This window comes from Bombyx mori, chromosome 17 (genome assembly GCF_030269925.1).
Source record: "Bombyx mori chromosome 17, ASM3026992v2".
NCBI classification, from domain to species: domain Eukaryota; kingdom Metazoa; phylum Arthropoda; class Insecta; order Lepidoptera; family Bombycidae; genus Bombyx; species Bombyx mori.
Genome location: NC_085123.1, coordinates 5,000,627 through 5,013,187, shown reverse-complemented (window position 1 = coordinate 5,013,187; position 12,561 = coordinate 5,000,627). Strand labels below are relative to the sequence as shown.

General features: G+C 35.9%; 1 protein-coding gene across 2 annotated transcripts; it reads left to right on the top strand.

Annotated features, from left to right (window-relative positions):
• Nucleotides 1–223: 223 nt before the first annotated feature.
• Nucleotides 224–11,104, top strand: LOC101738962 (facilitated trehalose transporter Tret1-like). Of its 2 annotated transcripts, XM_021347768.3 has the most exons (8): nucleotides 224–646; nucleotides 3,590–3,687; nucleotides 6,399–6,533; nucleotides 7,373–7,456; nucleotides 8,143–8,421; nucleotides 8,998–9,118; nucleotides 9,347–9,481; nucleotides 9,933–11,104. In XM_021347768.3, the coding sequence occupies exons 1-8, from the start codon at nucleotides 595–597 to the stop codon at nucleotides 10,544–10,546; spliced, it is 1,518 nt and encodes a 505-aa protein (XP_021203443.1). In that variant the 5' UTR covers nucleotides 224–594; the 3' UTR covers nucleotides 10,547–11,104. The 2 variants fall into 2 exon arrangements, with proteins under 2 accessions (XP_021203443.1, XP_062529287.1); XM_062673303.1 differs by lacking the exon at nucleotides 3,590–3,687 and having other exon boundaries at nucleotides 226–646.
• The last annotated feature ends 1,457 nt before the right edge of the window (nucleotides 11,105–12,561 follow it).

Here is a 12,561-nt window from a genome sequence, read left to right as displayed (position 1 = left end):
ATGCGCTGTGTAAACATAAATGCTTAACGTTCGCCGATTCACTATTAAGTGAGGTAATGATATTTGTTTATTTTAAGCGATAATCCTTCTAGTAAGAAGTCCATTGTTAATTATATTGTAGTAGTTGTATTTGAATTGACACAAAACTTCCACAGTTTGCATATGAAGCGTTGGTTCATTACATGTTGAGGAAAAGTTTATCGTATATTGCATTAACAATTTTCCGCAACAGTTTCACTTGTATAAACCCGGAATTATTATTGGAATGCGAAATTTAAATCAACTATACGTCGATTGAGAAATTTCATTTAAATTATTCAAAACTAATATGAAATCCCAAATCGCGGATAAAAATCGAAAAAATGAGCCTTGAAAAAGATATGAAGGCAAAAAAATTGCGTTAATGTTTCAGTTCGTGACTATGTGTCGATATATAATTAATTATGTTAGTATTTCCACTAGTGCGAACTGGTAGTCGTGCGTTGCCTGAGGTCGAATGATTTTGGCGAGATATTGTTAATTTTCTTATGAACGATTTTTTTAGTGAGCTAGTTCTGTTTTAGTGTTTTTGTGTGTTCAATAGGACGTGTGAAAATGGCTCTAAAAAGAAACGGGCGAACAGCTCAGTATTTGATATCGTTAGCAGGTAATTTCGTAACAATATATTTTGACATTTATTAGATTCGTAAATCCTGTTAAAAGTGTCTGTTACCGTAAAAACTATGAATCAATTGATTTATCCAATACATCACTGAATTAAAAGCGTCATAGAGATATAGCAGAGATGTTTCTACTACTCTCTTAAAACAAATACAAAGTACCTACTACATTATCACTACTAAGTTTGATGCGATTTTTGCAATAAAATCATTGTATATATTGTCATCAATCATGACTTCCTGTTCTATTTCGGTTAATACAAAACATATTAACAGGAAATCATACATTTTTCATATCATACTCATTCGTCAAGATATTATATTAATTTCATAAAGGTCTAAATCAGGGGCTCCCAAACTTATTTTGTCTACTTTGAAAAAAATTATTTTTAGCTCCCTCATTTTTTCACATACTTATTTTTAATAGTCCTCCTAGATGAAATTAAAATCACCCCCCAAACTTTCCCTTTTTTTTTGGGTCTGTTATTGCCCCCTTTAGGCCTGCAGCGCCCACAAGGGGGCGTTATCGCCCACTTTGGGAAAGGCTGGTCTAAATGGATAACTCAGTGCACTCGTATCAAACGATTTGATTTTTCTAAGAAAGGGAGCAATGTATAGCTCAGGCGAACTCTTCCGCGAAATGTACAGGCATGGAATATTATTTAATGTCTTGCCTTGTAAGAGAAGAGTAAACATTTTTGAAACGCAAGTTTATAAAGAAAATAGCACTTTGAAAAACTTTCAATTGTGTATTATGTATTTGGCTCTTTTGGATGACAAGGTTGCTGACCACTGGCCTAGAGTAATAATAATAGAAAAATGCCCTTATAAACAACACCTAGTTTCAAAATGGTACCTTAATGTACATCTTTTGGTTATTCTCAGACTTTAAAACAATATTGTATAGCTCTTTTCGTATGTAGTTCTATATGACAGCCTATTCTTGCATCTCATCGGTTTTCCGAATGCCAAATTAATTACTTGATAAAACACGGCCCTCTTTACGGACCAATGCTATATATATGTTGCCATAAAATTGTGTTTTTAACTAGATTTTATGGCCTTTGTGTACATTTTTACTTATAGTACGAGCGGTTAAATTAGACCGGACTGAAAGTAGACTGAACTGGTACACATATCTATTTTCAAAAGAAGCAGATTAGGGTATTTTTGTTTGTTGATTAGTACGGATACCTAGGCGGCACTGAAAATTTAGGGAATTAACGAAGTGACACAACATTACTATTTAAAAATGTATTTATTGCTTTTAGAAGTATTCTCCGCGAAATTTGACACATTTTTCCATACGATGGAACCAATCATTGAAGCAACCATTCCATTCGGAAGTTGGGGTCTCCAAAATGGCCGTTTTGTAGGCGTCCACAGCTTTTTCAGGTGATGAAAATCTCTGTCCACGCAATTTATTCTTTATTTTAGGGAAAGAATAGAAATCATTAGGGCTTAGGTCGGGGCTGTACGGCGGATGGTCTAATAATTCTATGTTTTCTTGCTCTAAAAACTCTTTTGTTCTGTGCGCGGTGTGAGAACTCGCATTGTCGTGATGGAGGATGATGCGGCGGTTGCAGTTCTCTTTACGGAGTTCAGAAACGACCTGTGGCAAACAAATGCTAGCATACCATTCTGAATTAACCGTTCTTTGGCCCTCAAGAGGAATAGTCGTAACATGGCCGGTTTTGGAGACAAACGTGGCCACCATTTTTTTTGCAACACTCCGTGAACGAACAATTTTTGTTGGCTTTAACTCATTTTCGAACACCCAAACTCGTGACTGGTTTTTTGTTTCGGGTTCGTACGCGTATATCTAGGATTTGTCACCTGATACAATGTTGTATACAGCATTTGAGGATCCTGCGTGGAATCTTTCGAGAGTTCTGACGCACCAAGTAACGCGAGGCGCTTTTTGCTCTTCACAGAGCGAATGCGGTATCCATCGGGTAATCAACTTTTTTACACCTAATTGTTCATGCAAGATTATTTGTATTTGACTCATGCCAATGTCTAAAGTTGTCTGAATTTCGCGGTATGTCACATGTCGATCTTCCTCAATCAGCTTACGCACAGCATCAACGTTTTCTTGGGTGACTGCAGTTTTTGGACGATCTTGACGGGGATCATCACTGAGCTTGACACGTCCACGTTGAAACTCATCAAACCAGCGATAAATTGTGGTTTTAGATGGGGCTTCATCACCAAATGCAGAAATCATCCGGTCAACACACTGTTTTTGTGTTAAACCACTTCGAAAGTCATAATAAATCATCGCTCTTGAATTTTCTCGAGTCAATTCCATTTTCTCAACGACTAAACAAGTTTGACAAAACCTCGTGACAAGACCGAGAATCATTTTTTAAATAAATAAATGGTATTCGATTTTTAAAACCAAGGAGTTTTCAATTAAAAGGATTTTAATATGACAGGAACAGTGGAAATATTCCATTCCCGATACTTTTAGTGCAGCCCTCGTACGTCAGTGGGTAAAAGGGTTTGTGGTTCTTGTTAATATGGTAGGCTTAGATCTACGTAATCATTTGTGCGGAGTACAAATTATTCAATTTAACCCGCAAATATTTTATGTACTATCAGACTCATCGGCGGGAACGCGTTGAGCCAAGTTATTTTATTTGTTTTGTTGATATAGTGTTTGTTCAGGTTTAAACGTTTTATAATGTTGATTAATAGCCTTTATCTTAAAGAAATAAGCAATTTTTGTCATTAAATTCTCTAAAAATATCTGTTGTCGTTTTTCTGTGTGTACATAAGTGAAATTTGAATTTAAGACATTGAGTAGCCCAATATCGTTAAGATCGCGCAAATGCAAAACCGCCCTACGGGGCGCTTGCTGACAATACCTGTCGCCACAACACGATGCTTATCAAGTGGAGTATTGAGAATCTGATTACGAATTTCAGTGTCCTTAGCTGCCATTTCGGCAGGAGTGTCCGTTTACTGGAGTACGCCGATGATACCAAAGTTTCACAGCCACGAAGCCGCTATAGAGATTACACAAGTGAGGTGACATTGTGTTTTTTTTAATAGTTTTTTAATCACGTAATAATAGGTTGGGGAAAAAGTTTCTTCGCATTTTTTAAGAAAATTCACATTTTTAATATAGTTTATTTACATTTAACTAAAGTATGTAGGTACCGTTTTGTTCGATAACTTTTGCCATCTTATAGGTAGGGACATGATCCAATTGCTATATAAATTTTGGGACTTCTGATCAAAATACCGCGACAATTGGTTTTGACAGTCCTCTCGTGATGCTAACCTGACACTGCCTAAAGAATTCTGAAGAGACCGAAACAGGAAATCTGAAGGTGCAAGGTCAAAGCTATACGGCGGACTATATGTGAGACCTTAGAACTTATATCTCAAGGTGGGTGGCGCATTTACGTTGTGGATGTCTATGGGCTCCAGTAACCACTTAACACCAGGTGGGCTGTGAGCTCGTCCAACCATCTAACCAATAAAAAAAAAGCATTAACACCTCCCAGCCAATCTCTCTTAATTTTTGCTGAGTGGCTAAAGATGTGTGAGATCTAGCGTTATCATGATGAAAAACCACACCACCCCTTCTGTTGATTAAATCCGTTTAATCTCATCAGTTGTTCGCAGTACAGTTCAGAATCGATGGTCCTGCTTGGTGGTAGCAGCTCATGATGAATAATGCCCTTCCTATCCCACCGCACACACAGCATCACCTTGTTGAGAGTTAACCCGGGTTTCGCCACAGTCTGTGAAGCCTGACCGGCCTTTGACCACATCCTTTTTCGCACGTTCTTGTCGTACGTGATCCACTTTTCATCACCAGTTATCAGCTTCTTCAAAAATGTTTCGGTTTCATTACGTCGTAATAAAGAATCACAAATGAGTACACGGTTCATTAGGTTTCTTTCAGTGAGCTCGTGAGGTACCCAAATATCGAGACTTTTTGTGTACCCAGTTTTTTTCAAATGCGCCATTATGACTGTTTTGTGGTCAATTCCCAGTTCTTCAGCTACGTCGTAACTACTGATATGCCGATCTTGCTCTACTTTTTCAAAAATGGCATCCATTTTATCCGTAATAGAGCGACCAGAGCGCCGTGCTTTTTGACATCAAAATTTCCGGGGTTGAGAATGCTTAAAACCAAATTTGTGATACTCTCACAGCAACTGCACTAGGTCCATAAACATCGCAAATTTTTTTGCGCTGTTGCGTTGCATTTTTACATTTTTTGTAGTAAAATTTTAAAATGTATCGAATTTCTTCATTAGGTTCACTCATATTGACAGTACGAAAAATAAATAAAAATCACAAATTTTCCTAATTTAAATTTGGAATATCTTCTTTAAAATTTAAACTTTTAATGATATCAAAACCAGCCAAATACAGATAGTATAGTCAAAGAGATTTTATTACAAGTTCATACATACTATAATGCGAAAAGACTTTTTCCCCAACCTATTATAATGAAATTTTAAATGCGTGTTTGAGCTAAGCTTTTAACATTAGATACGTGTTTGTGAAAATAATTTAAGTTTATAGAAAGTATTTTAAACTTTACATCTGTTTGTTTGTTCGAGCATCTGTCAAAGACTACACGATAAAAAATTTCTTACCACCTTGGATTCTGACATATAACGAATTAATATTTTTTTGTTTTCAAACTTGGTTTTGTACCGTCGTCTTTTAGTGTTTGTATGGTTTATAAGGTCCAATTCAACTATCAGCAAATACATACAACAACGTCTACGGTTTGTGACCGCGTGCATCAAAACGCGCGTTTTTTTATGCATTACTGTGTCGTTAACTATGAGTACCTTACTTCGAATATGTAACAAATTAAGATTTTATTTAAGTCAGCAACTTCAATAAAAATAATCTGCGACAGACATGCAGACATTAGAGCGACTAAGGTTCCGTTATTTTTGAATGTACGACATACATAGGTATATATGTATAGACAACACGATTTTTATATCGCTTCTGTATTAAATGTAGAAATAAATATTGTATTAACTATAACCGGTAATAAACCGCTAATAGCTATTTCCCATATCGTCTTTTCGCATTAAAAGTGTACAATTTCCAAAAATATTCGAAATTGAGTTAATATGCGGAATCATTTGGTATCACCAGTATTTTTCGCATAAATACTGTCAAAAGAGCCTCGTTTAGTTTTAGTTTTTTATTTAGTTTACCTATATTTTGAATACTATTAACAAAATTAATACATAGTTTTATCTTACTTTAAAAGACAGATAATGTAACTGGTAAAAAATAAAAAATAAATGTTGCAAAGATGTTTAATATTAAAAATATCACATGCTAAACCTTTAAAACACTCTCCTGTAAAATTAGTAAGATTTGAGATTTTTTTTAAAATTTTTTTTTATTGTTTTGATGGGTGGACGAGCTCACAGCCCACCTGGTGTTAAGTGGTTACTGGAGCCCATAGACATCCACAACGTAAATGCGCCACCCACCTTGAGATACAAGTTCTAAGGTCTCAAGTATAGTTACAACGGCTGCCTCACCCTTCAAACCGAAACGCATTACTGCTTCACGGCAGAAATAGGCAGGGTGTTGGTACCCATCCGCGCGGACTCACAAGAGGTCCTACCACCAGTAAAATTATTATTATACAGTTTACATTATTATACAGATTATACAGTTTTAATGCGAGAAGACGATATACGATGCGTAAACTTGGATCATGGCACAAATGAATTACAGGAAGAAGCATCGTGGGTGGCATCACTTTCAACGCCAGGCTATGTCGTGGGAAGTTTGGCTTCTAGTTTCGTCGTGGATCGCTTCGGGAGACGCGCTTCCATTATTGCTAGTGCCGTACCTATGGCTGTTGGAACGGTAATCAATTATAGATAGGCTGTGTGTGTTTATGTTATGTTTATATTTATGAAACAAAATATATATATTTAGACATAGGTATAAAATCAGATCCGGTCTGGTAGCATTACTTTTCCTTTCATAATAATTTATTTTTGGATGAGTGGGTGATTGACCCTCTGTACCCTAGGTTTCTAGTGGGGCTGCCACTTTTGTGCTTGCCACTAGTGCACACTTGCCACTAGTGCTGGAGAGAGACATACTGGACCAGGCTAAGGCCCACCCTGGGCTGTAAGGCCTAAGATGATGATAATGATAAAATCGAATATTTAAGATTTCAAGTTCTCGAACTGAACAATTATTTTTTTCATTCTAATATATCTTACTAGTAATTTCGTTTCTTCCACAACACTTCGTGTAATTGATAAATAATGAAACATTGCAAACAATGCAATCTGAACAAAGAGTTGCTGTCGACCAGCTGATTTTTTTTTATTGCTTAGATGGGTGGATGAGCTCACAGCCTACCTGGTGTTAAGTGGTTACTGGAGCCCATGGACATCTACAACATAAATGCGCCACCCACCTTTAGATATAAGTTCTAAGACCTCAATGTAGTTACAACGGCTGCTCCACCCTTCAAACCGAAACGCATTACTGCTTCACGGCAGAAATAGGCAGGGCGGTGGTACCTACCCGCGCGGGCTCACAAGAGGTCTTACCACCAGTAATTCATACTAACATACTAACTGACATACATACGTCTGAAGCTAATAAAAGCGTATTAAAAACGCTAGTAGCTTTATGAAAGCATGTACATACTTAAGTATGTTCTAAAATAAATTTAATAATACTTGCAGATTATATTACAAATCGCTACTAAAGCTTGGATGCTTTACATGACTAGGCTCATTTGGGGATTTTCAACGGGAATGTTTATGACGGTAAGTAATATTTTGCTTTGATTCACGACAAACAGACAACCGATTCATTTTACCTTAATAATCCTGTAGGGATATATTGGTGAATTTATTTATGCTAAAAATATAGCCAGTCTCTAAACACAAAGTAGATAATTTATTGCGGTACGATCTCAGTCGAAGTATTTGTTATAATTATTGTAATTAAGCTATCTCACCCTTCAAGCGGGAACGCATAACTGCTTCGTAGCCAAAAAAGGCGGGATGGTGATTCGCAATAGGCACTATCATCACTAATAATGCAAATTTGCAATATGCCAAATATCTCTAGCTAGCTAACCCGGCAGACTTCGTAGTGCCTCAATCGATAAATAAAAGACCTAAGCTTTTCATCGCATGGACACATCAAAGGAAAAACAAAATTGTTATTTTTATTTAATTCCGAGCATTTTCTTATTTATCTACCTTTTAAACCTTCTCTGGACTTCCACAAATAATTCAAGACCAAAATTAGCCAAATCGGTCCAGCCGTTCTCGAGTTTTAGCGAGACTAACGAACAGCAATTCATTTTTATATAGGTATATAGAAGATAGATAGATTTGGTATAGTCGCATTGCTGAAAAACTTAAAACCATTTACTGATACCGACATAATAGAGGAATGTCGAACTAGAATTTCTCTAAAATTAACAAGACTACATACATTTTAGGTGTCCTTTATATACTTCGTAGAGATAGCCGACAAAGAGATAAGAGGGAAACTATCTGTAGCTATTCGATTCATGTTTAACTTCGGCAGTTTCCTCGTTGTATCTGTGGGCTCTTTCGTCTCATACACCACGTTGAACAGAATGCTGATAGTATTGCCTATAGGTCACTTTGTGGCCTGTTGGTTTATACCGGAAACTCCGCATTTCTACATAAAGGAGGGTAAAGTTGAAGCCGCTGAGAAATCGCTGCAGTTGCTGCACGGATGTAAGGATCAAAATGTGAGTAATAAAGCAGTGTATTCTAAATTTTAATCATATATGTGGGATGGTATGGCGAAATCTAGTGGATATTTAGTTTAACAACAATATCTTTTATTTTTTCAAAAAATATTATTCGTAACATCGTTATGTCAATTTTATATCTGTCATTTAGATTTTTTTATTTTAATATAAAACTAGTGTGCCAGTGTGAATTAACCAAAAAGTATCGATCTTCCCACTTATATGTATAAGGAAAACGCTTTTTAAACCTTACATAGGGAGCTTGTCGTCAGAAAAAAGTATCCTACTGCTGGAGTTCGATGAGAAATTAAAACAATTTTAATTAAAATATCACTACAAGTCTCTGAATAAATTAGCAAAGAGAAACAAAATGGTTAATTGAAAACTTTAAAAGAATGACACTCTCCTTTGTTCGTGTTTGTTGTCACTCAAGGCAACTAAAACTAAGCCTAACACTCACTCGGTATTATCTCAATTTTGAATAATAGTGCGTATAATTTTACTATTTGTTCTTGTGTAGTGTTTTAATTCAAATCGAATCATAGTTTTTGAAACAAATGCTTAATCTTTTAGGAATTACAGAGCCGTCTTGAGTCACTTCGATCGGACGTGAAGAAGCAAACGCGTCGTCCGGGCACATTTAAAGAATTGTTTACTGGCAAACAATACAGACGAGCTATAGTCATTGTCATTGGTTAGTGGGTAAACATGTTCATAAATATAATGATATTTGCTATTTCATACGTTCAGTTAAAATAGTTGTCGTGGCTTAAAAGATAAGACGCCCGGTGTGCGCTTATTTATGTCGAGCGAGGCGTCTGTGCCGGTGTTCAAATACCACGAATCACTTGAAAAAAAATTTACTCGATTGTATCCATTAGGCAATGAGACTTCGAGTATCTAATAAATTGAATGTTTTCAGGTATTAAAACGACACAGATCATGTCTGGGTCGCTTCCCATCCAGCAATACGCCGGTCTTATTATCCAAGAGAGTCACGCGGATATTCCTCTATCTGCAGCTTTGATTAGCTTCGGTGCTGTCAGATTTGTCGCAGGTAAATAATTACTATTCGATATCTTCCAAAAATCAACAAAGAAATTTAGATATATATTTCGTACAAAATTTTCCCCTTCAGAGTTGCTAATTTATTTAATTAGCTTCTCCTAAATAATTAAATATTTTCGATTTATTCTGTTTATAACATAAATGAAATTTCAAATTTATTTTCATTTATGAAGATATGTCAGATTGGGGTGAACCTATCTTGGATAGCTACAACCCAAAATTGTAGAAATAGTTACACAATGTTCATGTTGATGTTGATAGATATAACTTTTACTTTGCATAGTGATGTACATTTTGTAATGTTAATAAAGAAAAAAAAAACTTAATGACGTTGTGAGGTTGTGTGAATGAGATTTGAATAGTCAAATCACGACCCTCACTAAGATATATGCTAATTGAAAACGTTCCGAATAGTTTACCCTCACATTGTTTCGTTTCAGGTATAATTTCATCGTATCTAGTCGATAAAGTAGGGCGTCGCCCTCTGCTGATAGTTACATATATCTGCACAGGCGTGACTCTAATCATCGTCGGAATTTACTTTTACTTTCAAGAAGTGGTCGGCATTGATATCGAAACTTCTAGTCCTTTGAGATACATTCCATTTGTAGGTGTATTCCTCAGTATTAGTTTGTCCACAATCGGCTATGACTCTTTGGTGTACATAATTCCGGCTGAAATATTTCCGATTAACGTCAAATCTCTAGCTATTACTTATTTGAATATATATGGCGGTCTAATGAATTTCTTAGCTGTGAAAGGATTTCAGAATATGAGGGACTGGACGGGTCTTTATGGCGTGTTCTGGTATTTTGCGGCATTTGCTCTGTTAGGCGGGACGTTCTCGTTTTTTATGGCGCCAGAAACAAAAGGTAAAAGCCTCAGGGAGATATTGATTGAATTGCAAGGAGACTTATACGAGGAACCAGAGGAAAGAAAATTAAACGGTACTAAGGGTGATGTTCAAAATAGGGGCGTCAAAGAAAGTTGTGAATTAACAGAATTAGCGTGTAAAAATGAAGAGAACAATAGGAATAGTACTGGAGATTCGTGAATCAAATGCAGAAACATTCTAGAAAATTATGTACATACACTACGGAGTTTTTGGCGGGAATGCGAAGAGTTAATATGTCGTGTGAATCGTTTTATTTTGTCAACTTAGTTTTTTTTAGGTGTCATAATCCATAAAGGTTTATTATCCGTTTAGTATTTTGAGAAAGCGAACAAGATTGTGGAAATGTAACAAAATCACAGAACAAGGTTTGACGGGTTTTTTCAAAAAGTCCATGGCAGTATTAGTAAATTTCTGCCATTTTAATAAGTGCATATTGTAGACTATTGAACAAATAAGTTAAGCTAAAATGTTAAGTAATTAGCAGTTGGTTGGATTGAAATAAGTCAAAAAAGCGTTTCATTTAGAATGTTCTGTCTATGGTTGTGTCTTAAGTGTAATTAGAATATAATACTACTTCAAGTGCTTTAATTTTTTCATAAATAATAGTAATGTAGGATTAGTTATCAAATGAAAATATATTTATATAATATAATCTGGGAAAGCGTTTAGTGAATCTGAACACATTTATGTGAAATAATTAAATTAATCTATTTTTATTATAATGCATTTTTATTGTTCCGACGGTTGGATGCGCTCACAACTAAATTATGGTATTAAGTAACCAATCAATTTGGCATTAACGAACAAGTTAATAGCATGGTAAACCTTGTATTTAGTAACCATTTAAAACCAGATTTTCTCTGTCCATAAACATCACAAGATTATCGACTTCCCTACCTTTAGATATGGGTCTGAATTAATTGTTTTGTTTAAGAATTGTAATTAATGAATGGCGGCAGAAATTGCAGGGTTTTCTCTATATTATTAGTAGTAATTATGATTATAAACATAACTAACTAAGACATATACAAATAACTACCATATACTATACCTATGTAAGCTGCCTATTTCTGCCGCGAATCAGTCGTGCGTTTGAAAGAAAGTTATACTTTAGAATATGTCTGGTCGGATCCCCCGGATTCACTCTCGGTGCTTTTAGGACCCTCAATTACCAGTCACCGTCCACAGAGTTCAACGAGCGAACTAACCATAGAGACAGCCCACTGAATTTCTGGCCGGATCTTCTCAGTGGGTCGCGATTCCGATCCGGTGGTAGATTCTACAAAGAACTGCTCTTGCTAGGGCTAGTGTTAGCAAATTCTCTCAGGTTGAGACCGTGAGCTCACCTACCCGTCCGGGCCTAGCTGGAATAACCTCTTCGGCTAAAAAAACTATATAATTAAGACTTGAACCTCGTGTCTCACTAAACACCAGGTGGGGCGTGTACTGTGAAAAAAAAAACAATCGCAACTAATCACACAAGAGCACAGAACACACATTGAACCATAGTTTCACAGATGTATCCGTAAATTATAAAACTAATTGCTCAGGATGGGTGAGCTCTAAAAACAACCGCAGTCTACTTCCAACATTGCCTATCCTCGGACAAGGTTCGGCCTTTACCCTAAAAAGCTCAACTTACTGATAGGATAGATAGATTAATTTTCTAAAATTAAATAATTTAAAATTCTGAAAGCTGTTCGTCTAAAAAACCAGAAAGGAACTTTCAAGATTAAATACAGTATTTTAGGTAAATGAAAACGTACACTTAATAGTAACTTGTTTAAAGAATGATAAATTTTTAACCTCATTAAAATTTCCGTTGTTCATTTTTTCGTTAATTTAGCAGTCTCTGACTACAAGGAACCAATATATTTGGACGACATAACATGAAATAAAGAAATATAAAAAGCCGCTTCGTCTTTGTTTAGTAAATTAAGCCTGGGGGCATATTGTCCGACGTCATTGTTCGAAAAGTATTTTCGAACCGTCAATATTAAATGGCGTAGAGCTGGATTTCAAAGGAATCGGTGTTGAAAATTGGTAAGAGAAAGCTATTAATAAAGTAGTTCAGAGGGACATGTTGGACCAGGCTAAGGCCCACCCTGTGCTATAAGGCTTAAGATGTTGATAATGAAGAATTTTAGAAAAGGATGAGACCACCAAGGTCCCTG